Genomic DNA, 17,588 nt, shown 5'->3' with positions numbered 1-17,588 from the left:
TGCTTGATTTTTTCCTTTCCTATGGTGCCTAACAGCAAAATGTGCTTCCTGATTTCCAACTTGCTTTATAGCAGCAACAAGTTAGGATCAGCTGGGCAAAATATAATTTCCAGCTGTGAGAAGTAATTCTATGCTCCATGAATGAACCACTATTACAACCAAGCATTAACCAAGAACTTAAATACTTGGTTAAATACTAAGGAAAATATGACACACTTCCAAATCAAGTGTTTCAGGGTATTTGGACTTGCTTCTAAATATAACCTGTTATGTTGGTGGCAATGTTTGCCATACCGTGCTCAACAGTCATCAGATGCTATTTAAATTCCAGCTTTTCCTTTCCAATGGAAACCTGCAGCAGGGTATTTTAACTGCCCTCCTTGCTGTGCAGACTCCTCCTGAATAAAACAGAGTGTTTGTTCATATTTTTCTTTCTCTCTTAAAACATTATGGGTGGAAAACTTGCCTGCTGAGACTGGGATCAAGTCCACCCTCAGGGCAAGGTCCTGTCCCCTGCTTGCTTCTGCAGGGCTGTGGATCCAGGCTCTGCCAAGGGAGCTCCTTCAGTGTTCTGAACAGTCTGGGCTCTTAGGTTCCCATTCAGCTTTTCCAAGCAAGCTGAATCAACCTCTGTCTGAATGTGGTGCACATGGAGTTAAAAGATCAAATTAAATTTGAACTTCTAAGGAAAACTGGCTGTGGGGCCAAACACCAGCTGGCAGAGTCAGTGTGTCACTGTAAGCTCGACCTCTGCAATTCCTTCAGCTGACCCTGTAGGTGGCCACAGCCCTGAATTTCTTTGGTATCAAATACTAGACACCAATATTTATAGCTTTTCTGAGTTCAAGCCTCACATTTGTCAATTACTACTGAACAGCACAGAAAAGTGCAGTGCTCAGACTTAGTTCAGTGGCCAAGATACAGCACAGAATGGTTTAGAAAGGGCAGACACAGTTGCTCTGACCCCTCGCTTTAGATGCTGCTCTTTGAGAGGAGGCTAAAGCTCTCCTTATGCTTGTCTGTTATGAGAAGCAGTTGTCACAGGCTTGGGAGATCCCTCAGCTGGCAGATCTGGGAATTGCTGTCTGTAATAATTTCCATCTAGTGAACCTAGCACTGTATTTTATCTCTGGCATTAATGCTCTTAAATCACACGTGCTCCAGCACTGCAGCCTCACCACTACAGAAAATACACGGTGTAGCTCCATCCAGGCCCTGCAGGGCAGGACTGAACCTCCTTTACTAGAGCACAGACTGTGGGGTCCTCTTGAAAATCTGTTCAGACCATTGTGAGACCAAGTGCATCAGCTCCAAGTGTTCTCTTCGCTGTGTGAAAGAGACAGCTCTCAAGTGACAGGTTCATTATGTGAAATTAAGTGGCACAGGGAAAACTCAGTTTGTGATTTCCACATAGGCTAAACAGATTGAGAGTGATGAGGAAAGGCAGGTTAAATTTCAGCTTTACCTCACCAGCTAAGGGGCTGGCACGTTGTGATGCTGAAATTTTACTGCATCTTAGTTAATAAAAATTTATAGTCAAGACTATTTACACGACTAGTAGTGTAAATACTATAGTCAAGGCTATTTTACAAGACTATTTACAGAAAAGACAGCCAGATTCTTAAGACTTCATCTTGGTCTTGGTATCTGTTCTAAGCCAGCTATTGCAAGCTATCTATCTTGATATTTTCAGTGAAAGATGAGGCAGGCTTCAAATTCTACAGTCATTTTTATGTGTTCTGGGACCTAAACATACATCAACACATCTGCTTTTAATTTTTCCCGCTTTTACCCACAGATATGGTTTACCAATACAGGGGTCCCAGCATCCTTTATTTTTAAGCCTTTTTTGTCTTGTTTTTTGTTGGCTTTTTTTCCCCCAACAAGTCTTACCTTCTTCTGTTTGGATGCAGAACACCTGCTGGAACTGCTATTTTTGGAATTACTGCATGGAATGTGAGTGTTTGCTTGGTCACACAACAGCATGCACGTAAAAACTGTAAGCATTTGGCCTTGTGCTTCAGCAACCTTTAAGCACCTTAACAGATCCTTTTTACGCTGCCTATGGTTTAACAACAGGTTATTCCTTCTAGAAATGTAGGGTATTATGGGTCACTTTTAACCCATCAGGATTCAGCAATTTACTGGGCCCTCCCTTAAAAGAATTCTAATCTTAATTATTAATCCATTGTCCAAAACATCACAGAGTACTTACTCAATATTATTCTATTCCAATTACACATGTAGAAAAGCAGATTTTTAAGAATGTCATGTTTTCACACTTTGTATATTTGCTACTACCATTTGCTTATCAAGGAAAAGGCCTTTTCTTGGTGCCATACTCATGCTTTATTTAAAAAAAAAAAAAAGCTACACAATGCTAAGAAAAAAAATCAAGTATACTTTACAAAAAACCTGCAGCTGTTTTCAAGAGATCTGATCTCATTTATAAATGCAAGTCAGCAGGTAAGAAATTAAATGATAATTTAACACTTCAGTTGCAGTACATCACCTGAAAATAATCCAAAACAATCAGTCATTCTTAAGTTGACTGTTGATTATAGCTACATAAACAATCATCTGTATCAACTGATTAGAAAAGATCCCTAGGAAAATTTAGAGATAAATGGAAAAATGTCAGGAGAATGTTACTTAGCCCACCTATAAACTTTTTCAGAAACTAAGAGATCTTTCTGGCTTTGTTTTCCTCTGTATGTTAACTGCAACTCCTCTGCGTATTTTAGAAATGTCAAAGTGTAAAGCTGCTAAAATCTGGTCAGTGAGGGGATTAAATTAGTACAGTATGGGTCTATGTGTACAGTTGCCAACCATCTACACTAGTGCTGTGTCTTACTATCTCCATGGAAGTGTATTGTGCAAGTCTCAAATAACCTCAAAACACTCGTTAAACAGCCCTTTTGTCACTCCTATGAGGTAGGTACTGCCCTTCCCTTGGAGAAGAAAACAGAACAGACTCTCTACTGCTCAGTACACCAAGCACACTGAAAAACAGGACAACAGCCTACTTTAGTATTTGACTTCCCTGGATTCAGAGCTCTCATCTAAATCATTTTGTTTAGCACCATGCATCGTAGGAATAACCAGTAAATGGATTACACCTTTTCCAAGCTAAGGAAGATGTTCAGCATAAATGTTTTGGAACAAGCAGAAGCACTGCCATCTCTAGTCTGTTCCATCTTGTTCCACAGCCTACAACTTAATTTTGTATGTGGAGAATGAACTTCAATCCTTTAGTCTGACAGCAGCCACTCCTCTTTCTCTGACTGAAGAATACTGGGAAAAAAAATGAACTACTGCCAGAAAACAGACAGCATAGAGGGCTGCAGGTATCACATGCAGTTCAAGGGTAGCCTAAATTAATGCTTTGCTGCCTCTGTAGATGTGAACTCCAAATCTGGTTTTCCTACCCCAAGTGTAGAATTGTTAAGTCTTCATAATTTTTTGAGTAAGTTAAGGAGCTTTGAGAAAGGAATTCACTCTAAGCTCATAGCTCACTTGCTCTCCAAAACCATTTCAACATCTTTTACTAATAAAGAAACCCCAGCCCACAGCTTCTTTCACAGTTGTCACTCTTTTCAGAACCCTCCAGGAGCAGTTGTGTGGCAGTGCAGTAAGCTGGCTGAGAACTGGTAAGAATGCTAGATTATACATATGCTTGAGCTGCCAAATGGAAATGGGTGGCATAGACAGGCAGAATTGCTGCAGCCTCATCTTTAAGTAGCAAAACTACATCCTACTCAGCTGATAATAATAATGACATGCAGCAAGATACCTGTGACACTAAGCTATCCCTGTTTAAAAACTGAGTAGAAATTTCAAGTACCAAAATGAAAGTTTCTAACCAACAGGATAAAACAACAACTATATTGTCCCCAGTTTTAAAATAAATGAGTGTAATAGACTGGCTTATTCACTAGAAGTAATACTAGAGATGCCAATGTTCAGTTACCACCGCATGCTGGAATGTTACTGCTGAATTTCAACTACAGCAAATTAATGAGAAACAAGTAATTAAAAAATCTTATGACATTCATCATGAGCAGCAGTGGTCTACTGGCCCCTGCTCTTATGAACTGTTTCTGGCTAAAAAAAGTCACTATGAACCATCTGCAGTGAATGCCAAGTTGTATCATCAGAAAGACAGCCTTGGTACACCTGGACTCTCCCACTGCTGGTTCCAGTGCAAGCTGCCTTCACTTTTCTTTCATGCTTAGAACCTAAGCATTTGGAAGTCAGCCACTGAGAGCAAAGAAGAGAGCTCAGCCTTCAAATACTTCTGATTTGTACAAATAAAACTGAAATTTGTCTTTTTTCCTGGCGTACCACTGTATCATCACCACCCCCTCAAAGAGTACCTTTAAATCTTGGGAAGAATTAAGATTATACAGTTCAAGATGACCTATTACAAGAATGTGAAAAAAGCCCCTCTCAATGCCAGGTTAGAGACATAATCCAAGTGAGGGAACTTTCCAAGCTCAGTGCATCAGGTGCTGCAATCACTACGGGTCTTCAGCATAGGAAGCATTTAATCCATAAACACTCTGTTGAATCAATGCAAGCTGGAACACAAGCCTGCTAATCTACCACAGAACCAGTCAGATTATATCACTAAAGGCAAATAAAGCTGTTCCACACAATTTGAGTGGAGATACCCCTTATGAGGGCAGCACTCAACTGTTTCCTAAGTGATCTGAATGACAGCTAAGCAACACTAACTGCAAAAAAAATTCTGCCTGGCCTAGCTGTATTTTCAGGAAGTTGAATAAAACATCTCTTCCATAGCAGTAAGAGTCAAGAACATCTTCACAGTTCATTTGGCAAGATGTGTAACAAAATAGTCCCAGCACAGGTAGTTTCAGAGCCTGGATGCTTCAAACACACTGTGGAAGGACTGCTCAGCATTCATTGGCTCAGAAGTTCAGTCCCTGCAGACCAAGTGTGGAACTAAAAGGGCATTTTCACAGCTGGGGATCAGGAAATGGAGGAAGACAACAGAAGCCTCAAATCTGTGCCTCTTCCTGAACTCAACAAGCTTTCAGATAGCATTCAGACATAGAAAGAGAGGCAGTGGAGATGCAAACAGTTCAAACCTTGCCCAAGCAAACTCATGTTCTGCATACTGGCTCTTAATTCTGTCAGTTAATTCCTGAACACAGTGGATGTGGATCAATACCTCAGTACCTGGTAATCATGTAAGCCACAAAAGGAAATCTTGTTTTGATTTTGCATACAGCTTTTCTGCTTGACTACTGAACCAACATGCAGCTAGTGATGAATATGCATCCATGTTACTAGTTAAGAAAAACAAAGTGAAAAAAAACTCAGATCAATGTACTGACCAGTGTAAAGATGTCTCAGATTCAAAAATTGTAAATTAATTATAACTGAATTAAATAGTTTGCCAATAAAAAGAATTATTTGAAGCCAACAGTTTCTCAAATTCAGTTTCAAGTCTGTACACAAATCCTTGTAAAGCTTTAAAAAAAATCAACTGGCATTTTGATACATATGACATTCTAGTTCTTAGGAGAGAGAATCAAGAGCTCACTAAAAAGTTGTTCTGGCTTATTCAACAGTTTCTTGAGTAAACATTGCAGAACTACCACTATAATCTGAATACCTAAGATGCTGGCACAATTCAATAACTAACCATTTAACAAACTGGGTATAAAAAAGAAATTTATGTAGTAATACCAATTCAGCACACAAATTCCATGCTTCACAAGTTCTGCTGCTGTGCAAGAGTCTTCCTAACATCTATGCAGCTAAGTTCAGATTTTTAGATCACTGCATGCCCAGATCAAAACAGCAGCAAAATATCTACCACTACAAGCAGCTATACCCAATTGTGCCTTTAGAATGAAAACTATGCAGAAGTTGAGATGATCAGTGCCTGGCCACTGAGACAGGACCACACACACGAACTTCAGTGTGCGCACCTTGTAAAGAGCAAGGTTACTTACTGAATAAGAACAATGTGTTCAGGTTCTGATACAGATATGATACAATCAAGACAGATTAAAGTCACCAGACATTCAGATTAGGGGGAGGAGAAAAATCCTTCAATGACAATGTACAGATGACAAGCCAGCATTACAAAGAACTCTAAAGGCACATTTCAGGTAACATGTTTCTGTTAAGACCAACCGCTTACACACGCAGGCACAAATCTTAATGGCTACCTCCCCCCCACCCCAAACAATTAGAAAAAAAAAAAAAAAGAATTCAAAGAGAAGTGCATTTTCAGTAATATTAACACCATTCAGTTAATCTGTTCAGTCCAAATGTTTAGCAGTATTTTCTTTATGGTGATATGGGTTCTCTGCACTACTCCAATCCAAAAAAACCAAACAGGCAGAATTAGTAAAGGTTCAACTGTTGCACTAGTTAACATTACTCATCAGAGCCCACTGGTCTCTTCTGTGCCCTCTTGTAGGGCAACCTCCTCGGTGAAGCTTTATCTAGATTAAAAAGAAAGAAAAAAGAAAAAAAAAAGATAGTTGCATGAATTGCAATTGTTACATGAGTATGTATTTTTCTCCTTCCAAACACAAGACAAGCTGCCCTTCTAGTGCAATGCATCACCACAGAAAAGCCAATTCAAACAACTTGTTAAGGCTTTCTGACTACCAGCACCCTAAATAGAAGGTACCAAAAAAATACGTTTCCACTCTGTAACATGCAACAACAGGGTAAGGTTTGTTCTATTTGTCAGTTACTACAATGCAAAAAAACCCAACCCCAAAACACTATGCCATCCCTATATGAAAATGCGGGCTCTGCTGCTTAGAAAATTTTCATGCTCAGTAATGACACCTTTAGAAAGTTAAATGAATTATTTTGATGACCATTGCCTTGAGTTTACATGTCTGAAAAACACAAGAATGACTCTTGTTTAGACAGCCATGTCTCACATGTAATATTTACACACTCATACAGCTAACAGCAGAAGTGTCTTTGTTGTGGAAAACTGCACTTTTCCAGGAAGCATCCACACTTGACTGAATGATTTTAAGGCCCCTTCCAAACCAAACCATTCTACGGTTCTATGATTACTGCAGAGAAGTTTCAATACTTGGCATATAATGCTGAAGTGATTCCTAAGTGATCTCCACAACCTCCCTGTTTAGAGTATGTGCAAACACAAGGAGCAGCCATTATGTCCTTACAGACCAATCAGTACAGTATGAAGTGTCAACAATAAAAAAGTCAGGATCTTGAAGGTCATGTATTTGAAAGAATTCTAGTGTAGAGTTGTAATGGATGTGGAGCTGAAAAAACCACAATTAAGAACAACTTAACCATTAGTTTTCCCTAAACTTCAGGTATTAACATATGGATACCTATTTGGCTTAAGAAAAGGATGGTGTCAGGGCCTAAACATTACCAGAATTTTAACCCTTTTAAAGTCAGCTTACTCTTTAGCAAAAAGTAGTATTTGACCTTCAGGTTTTTTTGCTAGATTGAGGCTTTTCAAATTCCTGTACTGGGATTTTATACTATTCTAGTGTCTCACAGAAGAAAGTGCACAGGAAAGCTTTTACCTTCCCAAGTAAAGCACTAATCTTTATACATATGTTGTGTAAGTACGCTTAAAAAGGGTAAAGGAATTTTAAAAAGCATGAAGTCATCAACTCCTGGCACAACTTCATATCACAGCTGAGGCCTCTAGCCCTGCCACACCAAATGAAGCTTAGAATATGCTTATTTGATCAAAGCAGCAGTCTTTGCCAAATAAGGGTGGCTCCTGCGAAGGGTTATTGAACTCTTTGCATCTCATGTAGGACACACTTCATTGAGGCTTTCTCACCCCACACCAATAACTGCTGCTGAGGACAGGAGTTTATCACCCTGATACACCAACATATGTGGGGAAGGCAAGATAAACATCTGCCTCTTAGGAAAAGAATTCTAGGAACTGTGAAAAAAGACAACAATACTTCAGCAATATTCTACTGAAATTATGTTTCTACAATGTAACCAGAAATATATCCACAAAATGCATGAAAACATACATTTAGAAGGATATAAAACGCATGCCATTGCGTGCATCTGTTCTGCATCTTTCACTGCTCATGCTACATCACCAGTCACAGCATGCAGGAAGCTGTACTTCTATCCATGCCTAATTAGTACATGGACAACACATGAAGTACTTTTCACTCTGCAGCTCACAAGAGTCAGCCTCACCTCTTCTACTCTGCACTGAAGCCATGGGAAAGCAAAAGAGAAGAAAGAGAAGTTAGAAATATCCACAGCCTAAAGAAATCAGATATTTGGTTTAGTGCTGGCATTTTAGGTAGCAAGTAGAACTTTCGGATTTGTGAAGGATATCAATAACAAGTATTCATGGGGGCTTTAGTTAAAACACACTTATTATGCTTATTTAAGACTTTGGTCTATAGGTTAACTTCCGAACAACTTACAGAAACTCTGAGATGACAGCTACTTTGTCCTATTTAAACCAGCTTTGCAATCCAGATTTTGGGTAGAGATCTTACACTGTTGAAAAATATTCTACAGAACAAATTGTAAAAGTCATCAAAAGCCATTATTTTATCAACCAATGAAGTTTGTCCTACAAGGAATACTTTGCTAACGCAACAATCTAATCCTTAAGCACAGTGCCTGAGAATTTATTATTCCCTAGAAGATACATGCTGTTCTAAGAAATTGGTATCAGCTGCTTATTCAGTTTCAATTATTTGGTCAAGTTAAGTGTGTTACGGTCTAGTTTGTGAAAGGCAGACCACTTACTTATTTGATTTAAAGTTTCTTGGGGAATCCAGCTCATATCAACATCGTTCTGATTTGACGTTCCCATCTCTACTTTCTGTACCGGTCTTTTCCTCTGAAAAAGAAAGAAGAAAGATTTTTCTTTTCAGTAAGACTTGGACAGCACAAGTATTAGAAATTACTAAAAATGCTACATTTAGTGAATTACAATTATTTCACTAAGGTGCAAACTTAAGGTTAGTTAATGCACAGAGCTGTCTTTCCCATTAGCAATTTATTCCCCTAAGCTTTGTATCACCACTTCTAACACCTTACAACACTTATTCCACATAAAGTCACCAAGATTTCATGCACACCTGGGCAATATCATTATACCTTTTGCTGATGACAACTTTGTGATGACAAATTTTATTTTGCTTTCTCAGGTTAACACAATATTCTCACACGTGACTGCAAAATAAACATTATGGCAAAGCTTTGCTAAGAACTAAATAAAGGACTGACAGCTGTTTTTCCCTGAAGTCTGACCTGGATTAAACTAACAGGCAGAAATAGAGAGCATGGGGAAAATCTACCCAGTAAGTGCTGAATCAGTAGACACAGACATCTAGTGATTGGAAGCTATTCCAACCCAACCACTTCAGCGTGGAGCCAAGGGGCAGACACAAAGGCCATGAACTCAGCAACCAGAGTATCTTCCACTAGGAACATTTTTTAAGAACGCTTTAGTTTCCCCAGTAACCCCATAGGTTCTAAAAATAAATCTTCTACCTTTACCATCATATGCTAGAAGCAGTCACTGAATTGCTTTCTTTTCACATCAGAAAGACCTTGTATTAACAAGTACACAGAGAAACATGCTACCCACCTTCCTAGACTCTAGTAACTGGTGTAGGCCAACAATGACCAGCAGACCAAGTCCAGCCAGGAACATGTACATGAAGATCCTTTGAAAAACAGTTTAAGAATCCATTAACTGAAACATCAAGTTTTGAAGACAGTTTATGATGAGGCATGGAAATTAAGCTTAACTTTTGCCACACGTTGACTTAATCTTTCCCAAGAGCTTCTGTAGGGGGCAAGTGGGGAAAATAGAAGGAATCTGAAACTAAAGTTCTAACAACTATCACGTAATTATTCTGACTTGGATTTTAGAAATTGTAATCATAAGTTTAATTCTGAACAACAGAATATTTGAAAAATGTTGTATAAATTAGAAAAATGTTATAATAAATAAATATTGAAATTTAGTAACTTCACAAATTCTTTTGCACTATCACAAAGTTTCAAGACATTGGGTCTCAAGCAATATTTAGGTCTGTGACAGCTTCAATAATTTATAAAACCCTTGAAAGTCTCTAACAAGCTTTTAGCATGCTATTGCAAAGCAAGTACTTCTAGAACACTATTAATTTGCAACAGAGCTTTGAAAGACCTTGCTTACCTTGCTCTGTGTTCCAGAGTTAGAATTCTACCTACAAAATCAATTTTTTGAATCCCTGCATTCTGGTTTGTTTTGAAGAATTTTATCTGAAGTATCTGTTGATACTTAGCAAGAGGTAAACTTCAATTATAGCTAAAATTGATTTGGGGATTAAGGAATTTATGGGTAAAGAACTTATTCCAAACTGAAGATCTGAGTTCTCACTTATGATAAAGGAAATTACGGATGTAAACTGAAGAAGACACTTAATTGAACCTGTTATAGGGCAATTATCTGTTCACAAGATACTCACACAAACTGATTCTAGTATCTGAATTGTTTTGAGAGCTCCTTTTTCAGACTATCACACATTTTCACATGACCAACCATTCTTTCATAAACCATTGTATTTGAAAAATACAAATTAATACAACGGCTATTTATTTTGGATAACTTTTTTTAAAAGGAAGCTTGCTTAACAGGAAGTTTCTACCTGTGGCAGGACAAGTCACATATTCAGCATTGTCTACAAGTACTTCTAAAGATTAACTTTTTTAACGCACAGCTTCATGTAAAATTCCATTCCAGTGCTACAATACTCAAAAGCATTTTAGCACAGCATATGCCTGGAAGATACTCGGTGTGTCAGATCTACCCAAGTCCCTGAAAAAAAAAATCACTCCTGAAAGATACCTACTACAGACAGGGGTTAGAGGAACTCTTGTCATTCTTTGCTGCTCCAAATACAATCTTCGCTTTGGTACTCCTAATACATCTTTTAGTTTATGTAATCTTAGATTACACTGCAGTGTTCCAGAAGAAAGCTATTCCAGTCCTGACAGCAGGAACCACAGACTGATATTATGGACTCTCTGCATCTTTTAACTCTTAGGAAAATGCACAGCATAAAAAAAGTATAACAGCTTTTAATTGCTATGCAGCTGTATAACATCAGGTCCTATTCCAGGCTTAAGCCCTCTGAGCTAAAATACATCTGTAAACTTCTCACTGACACAGTACCAGTCCTGAAGATCCCCACCAGCAACAGAGATCTTAATTTTGGGAAAAGTTTGTATTTTCAGTCTATCAATGCTGCTGCATCATAAACCAAACACAGCAGACCTAGCATTCAATAAATGACAATAAAAGAACTATTTTCACTGGCACCACCAATAACCTGTTCTACCAGTGCACCAACTAAACCTGGATCTCCAGTCTCCTTACGTTTCTCCATCCAGCCCATCTTCTTTTTCAATAATTGTAACAGTTTGATTGAAGACAGCATCTTGAAAAACGTTGCCCTAGAACAAAGTTTGCATGTAACATTTTAAATTAGTTTCTTCGACACGTACACAAACATTTACCTTTCTCTGTGTTCTTGGAGAAATTCTAGAAGGCAGCAACTCCAGCACAAGACTTTTTTAAGGTTTTAAGTTGTGCTAATTTCACTCAACACATAAAAGCACAAATGTTTTGCTGCCCACTACAGTTCTAAGGCACTCTAGCTTCCACTGCTGATACAACTTCAAGTGCATGCAGACAATCACTTGCTATGCTTATGTATATACTGATTTGCTTAAACGCTACAGAGGCATTCACTTTCTGGAGAGGTACTTGACTAAGTAGTTCCTTCCTGACACCTCCAGATGCACTAGAAAGATTCAAATGAATTAGAGCATCAGGCTTACATTTGCATCTCTGTAGTTGAGATTGATAACCAGACCAAAAGGACGACCACCCATAGGCTCAGCAGGGATGAAGGAGTATTCAAATGTGGCTTGTCTCTGTGGTGGAACTACTGTGTTCAGAGAGAGAGCTGTGAAGTTCTGGATGTAAAACTGGTAGTCTTGAGGGTATCGGAAAGAAGCATCCAGAGACTCAACAATGAAATCCTCTGTACCCTTATTGGTGAAGCCCACCAGAAATTTTACAATGTTGTTCGCTGGAAAGTCTGAAACACAAAAGAAAAAATATTCAACCATTAGAAACCTCATGCACAACACACAGCCAATTCTAAACAGAGAGCATCTAGAACAGACTCTGTGGTTTTAGAGCTTCACTGTTTCAGGCAAACACTGATGTAGTCTAAGCACCAGTAAAGAGAATGGCAGATGAGCAGAGGACTCTTACCTTCACCCTTCACAAATAAGATGGTTGTATCAGCACTAGGTGAGGCTTTTGGTTCTCCTGATAAGTCTTCTTCCTCTTTTTCTTCTGTCTAAGACAAGAGACTTTTTTGAAAAATCCTATAATGAACAGTGAAGCAAAAACCACGCTTGGTTCATGAGAATCCCATGTGTCAAGGCATGCAACAGTGGCAAGTATTTGTACCAAATCCTGCTCTTGCAGGATTAGCACATTGTCTGTTCTCCCTCCAGATTTGATGAGCATCCCTTTCAGCACTTATCTTTCTACCTGTTATATTTGACACAGTGACTAATCTGAACTACATCTACCTCTACAGAAGGGTTTAGAATCAAAAAGCAATCAAAAAGCAAGGCTTCTGTTTGGAGGTGGAAAGAAAATAATAGAATCTAAATGTTGTGTTCACATCTAAGCCATTTCTAGTTAGAAAACAAGCATTTTCAAAATAAAGAAAGCCATAAAACAAATCAGTTACTTTCACTACAGGGAGTGTTTATGACAGCTTTCTATACAGTTTTAATTAGCTAAGTGGTACATATGCCTGGAAATGGTTAGGCTATTGCAACTACATAAGTCCGGACTCACTTGTTCCAAGTTTACCTTGTGATGATTCACTTTTCAATTTGCCAAATGCAAGCATTAAGGGCTTACTTTCCACAAGGGGATCATCACTGTCCCCACCAGACAAAAACAAGGCTCACCCAGTATTGAACAGTCTCGGTTAAGTGCTGGCAAGTCAGCTGGATCATTTGATTTCAGTGGTTAAACAACCTCCTGAAGCAATGGAAGTTCCACTGGATCAGTCGTACACATACCATGAACCAGGGAACTGACAGAGCTGACTATGCAGCATCTTGATTCCAAGACACTACGAAAAACCCTATCTTTTATTTCAGTGACAATTAAGAGAAAGTGCCTAAAAAGCACCCTGCTTTGTACCTGAGTCATAGATTATTTATTAAAATGAAATTACATCCAAAAGGTTATTTAATAATATTCTGTCAGTACTGACATGACTTCTACAACTTAGCAAAGCTGGTCAGCCATAGGCTCATTGACTTAACAACAGCAGTAAAATATCATAGAATCAAGTTACACTTTGCCAAATCTGCATTTTTATTATGTATGTCTTCTCCTACTAATGCCCCAACTTCCTATACGTATATGAGAAATCTGTGAAAATTTTGCACCACCCTAGCACACTAAGTGTCTAGCAAGCCTAGCACTCAACTGCTATCAGCAGATCACAAAACTATGTAAAACATTTCACTTTTCTGTCTGTGATTTTTTGGGTAATTTTTTTGAATTTGTGTTGCAAATTTAGTCAGCTGTATTTTTTTTAACAACAGTTTCAGAATTCATTCTGAGCTTAACTAAGACTGTTGTCCCTTAGAAATCAAGATCAAAGAAGCACGAATGAAGTAGTTCTACCCCCCGGTGTTGTTCTCAGCTTACTGATGTGCAGTTTCAGATAGGAAAGGACTACAGAGGGCTTCTATGAGAATGTGGTTCTCTCACTTGCTGGGGGTTTTTTATTGTGGCAAACAGTTTTGATAGTCAGAAATCAGGCTGTCCCCATGTGGTTTTTTGACTGGTAATTCAGAAAGAAAAGGTAAATCCTTCTGACACTTCCAACTGAACACAAGCTTAATCAGATAGATGGAAACAGCTACCTGAAAATAGCAATGTAAGTAAACTCTATTTAAGTTATCCAGCTTCAAGCACTTCTGGTTTAATTCATACTTTTGAAGTGACATTCATGTGCAATTACCAAGTCTGTTGGCTCATCCTCTTCCACTTCAGCTTCATCATCTTCATCTTCAACTATAGTATCTTCCACAGCTTCCTCATCTTCTGTAGCATCTTGAGCTGCAACTAACAAACCTGAGCCTACCATAACAAAATGCAAATACAAGAAAGTCTTTTAAATGTTTAGTTAATCAATAAAAAATTGACATTTAAGTACAATTCTCAAACTAATGTTTGAGGAACTTCTCAAAACCCTATCCAATACAGTGTTTTGAAGCCTCATTTGAAAAAATCCTCCTATTCAAATGATGTCTGTTGGTCTTTCACCCTTATTCCTTTGCTAAAAACTTTCTCACTTACTCATTTATCTGCCACTAAGTTCAAAACCAAGAATTTAGAGCTGGATGACAAAAAGTTCAGCATTCACACAGCAATGCCTAAATTTGCAGAAGGGAACCAAAGTACCTTCAAAGCTATTGTTCAATTTTTTGAACAATGCATGAGAATTGCATGAGAATAATTTAATTTTGCAATTACAAAAGTGAAAATAAGGCATTGCTATTGCCAAGAAATTAATTTATTAAGTAGTGTTTCTTCTAAGACCAGCAAGTCTAACAAGCTATTAGCACACTGATAACAGAACACTTTGAAAAGCACCCAAAGAGTTATTTTTTTTCCCTTGGTACCTATTTTCACTCAAGTTTTGAAACATAAATAATGTCTTTTTTTGCTGTGATCTCCTCAATACCATATACAGCCATATATCCAACAGAACCACAACACCAGTCAGAAAAGAAACGTGACCTAGAACAAGGCTCCAAGACAAGTGCAATCTGATAGTCCACTGCCTCTTTGCTTTCGTGGAGCCAAGCCTCATACATTCAAAGACTGGGCAAATATGATTAATAAAAATACTGGCCACGGGACAAAGTTCTGTCTGTTTGCAGTTCAGAGCACGTGCAAGCAAGGCTGAGATCTACAACATGTGCACAGAACTACAGGTTTGGGTTTTTTTAATAAACGTAACATTTTCCGAATATGAAAGCGTAGAAATGAATGGATGCCTGATTTACATATGTCTGAAAAGAGACCTAGCTGCTATAAATACAAAATTTATAAGAAATATTTAAAAATTTTCATGGGAAACAGGAATCCTTGAGCAGTACGAGTGTACCTGAGGACTTAAGAACTGTCACAGTGCTAGAAAGAGCAAACACAATCTCTCCTCTCAAGTATCTTTAGAAGGCACACTCAAAGACTTTTACTCGACAATGTGCAATACTTAACCTAAGCCTTAACTAGCGTGATTTTATTTGACGCTTTAAACTGGTAAGTGCATAAAAATGTAACTTCTACAAAAATTCTTACAAATAAAGGGGGGTGTGTGTGGAGGTTTTAAATTACAAACGAACACCGTACAGATAGGCTGTAAGGCACCCTTTAGCATCTGCTGCCCAGCACACCCTCAGAACCCCTTACGGTCTTTTCCCTGGATGTCAGGGGGGCTGATGATGTGGCAATAGCGGGAACGGAGAGCTCTGGGAAGCGACTCGCACAGGGCGCCTGCTGCAGCCCACTGCAGGAGCCGGGCGAGAAGCCTTCCCCACCTCTCCTGCCTTCCCAAACTTAGTAGTAGGGAGGCAATTTCCAGATCATGAATCAGATAACGCCACGGCGTAAACAGAGATTAGCGCTTCCCGGTGTCGCCAAGGACACTCGGGGGGTGGCGGCTGACGAGGTGGGAAGGCAGGGCGGCAGCCAGCGCCTCTGTTAGGGAATCTGGGAACCAGCACCGCGGGAGAGCGGGGACAAGGGCAAACCCGCTGCCACCACCTCAGCCGGGGCTCTCCGGCTCTCCCGGGCCGCTGTCACGGCCGGGCCCGAGGCCGGTGCCCGCAGGGCCCTGCCCGACGCCGCGGCTCGCTGCGCCCGGAGGGGCTGGAGCGCGGCCCCGCACCCGCCGGGCGCTCTCGGGCGGGGCCGGGGTCCCGCTGGCACCGGAGCCCCGGCGGCAGCGGCGGCCACGTGCGCGGCCGGCCAGGGCGATGAATGAGCGGCGGCACCGCCGCCTCCTCTCGGCAGAGCTTCCGCAGGCCTGGCGGGAGCGGCTCCCCCGCCCCGCTCCGCCACGGAGATCCCACACGCACCCACACACCCACACACACGTACATGCATACACACGCCCACCAGCCCCGCTCCCCACTCCCGGCAGTGCCGGCCGCTCGCCCGCCCTCACCTGGGCCGCCGCGGGCGCCCCCGAGCAGCAGCGTGGCGGGGAAGATGAGCAGGGCGAGCAGCAGCAGCTGCGGCAGGCGGCTCATGGCGACGGTGACGGCGGCGGCCGTGACGACCCGACCCCTCCCGTACAGCCTGTCCCGGCTCTGGCTACTGCGGCGGGATGTCTAAATGGCGGCGGGCGCTGGAGCGGCAGCTGGAGCCGCCTCCCCCCGCTGCTCCATCCGGGGCCGAGCCCGCCCCGCTCCGCCCCCGCGGACGTGGCTCGGCCGGGCAGGAGGCGCGGCGGCCACGTGAGCGCCCGGTGGGAGCGGCGCTTCCTGCGCTTCCCGGGCCGCCGGCGCTGCCTGGGTGTCCCCAGCAGCCGGGGCTGCCGGCGCTCCGCTCCCGGGGAAGTCCCGCAGCACCGAGTCTCCCGTGCCAGGAGCCTTTGGACGGCGCTCAAGGCGCGTCGGGCGATCCTTGGTCCTGCGCAGCGCCGCGGGTTGGAGTTGGACGATCGTCGCGGCGTTGAGAAATGTGGAGTTTGAAGATGTGATCCGTGAAACAGAAGCTAACGAGCAAGCTCTGTGTGATGTCCAGGTGTTAGAAGGACAAGTTACTTTTCGGTAGAAGTGCCTCGTTGAGGTTTAGGCCTTGACATGCTACAGTGATCTCAGACCTAGGCAGAGCCTGGGAAGAAAGATGTAGCAGTAATAGTGGACACAAAAGAATGCAGAATTTACAGGCCACAAGGACATTTGGCAGAACTCCCAAGATAAGAATGAAACTTAACAAACCCAGCAACTGTGCTGAATCAGCTCTGAGTGGATAAAAGGCAATTCCTGCAGCTGGGGATCACGGCCACCGACTCACGGACCACCAACCCCAAAGCAGAGAAGGACTGAGCATGCTGATTAATTAGCATGGGAGACTCATTAACCAACAGAAGATAGAATACTAATTTATAAGATAACCATGTAACTAGTGGCCAATGAACACTAATTCCTTTGTTTGGTAAAATGTATAAATAGTGAAAAGTTTGGCTAGTTGGCGTGCTTGATTTGTGGAATACCACTGAGCACCCAGGCTGCTGCAGCTCTGAAAAAAATGATCAGCATCTCTCTCAAGTGTCATTATTGGCTTATTGTACACCAGGTAACAAGCCCAATTTTTTATGGACAACAGTGGATCCCTTCCAACTCAGAATATTCTTTGAGTCTGTGGGAAGTAGACTAACATACCTCTGGAAAGACCAAGGGTAGAGCATATTAATGAAACAAAGGTGTTGTGGAAATCT

At 41.0% G+C, this 17,588-nt stretch overlaps 1 protein-coding gene across 2 annotated transcripts; it reads right to left on the bottom strand.

Annotated features, from left to right (window-relative positions):
• Window positions 1-2,547: 2,547 nt before the first annotated feature.
• SSR1 (signal sequence receptor subunit 1) lies at window positions 2,548-16,532 on the bottom strand. 2 transcript variants are annotated; one of them, XM_019005580.2, is made up of 9 exons: window positions 16,311-16,532; window positions 14,097-14,215; window positions 12,311-12,398; window positions 11,869-12,131; window positions 11,405-11,481; window positions 9,626-9,704; window positions 8,779-8,872; window positions 8,212-8,226; window positions 2,548-6,482 (listed from the first exon to the last, which is right to left on the bottom strand). In XM_019005580.2, the coding sequence occupies exons 1-9, from the start codon at window positions 16,393-16,395 to the stop codon at window positions 6,415-6,417; spliced, it is 888 nt and encodes a 295-aa protein (XP_018861125.1). In that variant the 5' UTR covers window positions 16,396-16,532; the 3' UTR covers window positions 2,548-6,414. The 2 variants fall into 2 exon arrangements, with proteins under 2 accessions (XP_018861125.1, XP_018861126.1); XM_019005581.2 differs by lacking the exon at window positions 8,212-8,226 and having other exon boundaries at window positions 16,311-16,529.
• Window positions 16,533-17,588: the final 1,056 nt, after the last annotated feature.

Source organism: Parus major, chromosome 2, assembly GCF_001522545.3.
Source record: "Parus major isolate Abel chromosome 2, Parus_major1.1, whole genome shotgun sequence".
Lineage (NCBI taxonomy): Eukaryota > Metazoa > Chordata > Aves > Passeriformes > Paridae > Parus > Parus major.
This window is presented reverse-complemented; position numbering and strand designations above follow the sequence as displayed.

Bases quoted from the DNA above. Each gene is read 5' to 3' on its own strand.
- SSR1 (XM_019005580.2), bottom strand. From the start codon at position 16,395: ATGAGCCGCCTGCCGCAGCTGCTGCTGCTCGCCCTGCTCATCTTCCCC. The intron at 12,132-12,310 runs GTAAGAGTCCTC...TTTGTGTTTCAG, and splicing joins CTTATTTGTGAAGGGTGAAG to ACTTTCCAGCGAACAACATT. The intron at 9,705-11,404 runs GTAAGGAGACTG...TGTTTTTCAAAG, and splicing joins GATGGGCTGGATGGAGAAAC to GATCTTCATGTACATGTTCC.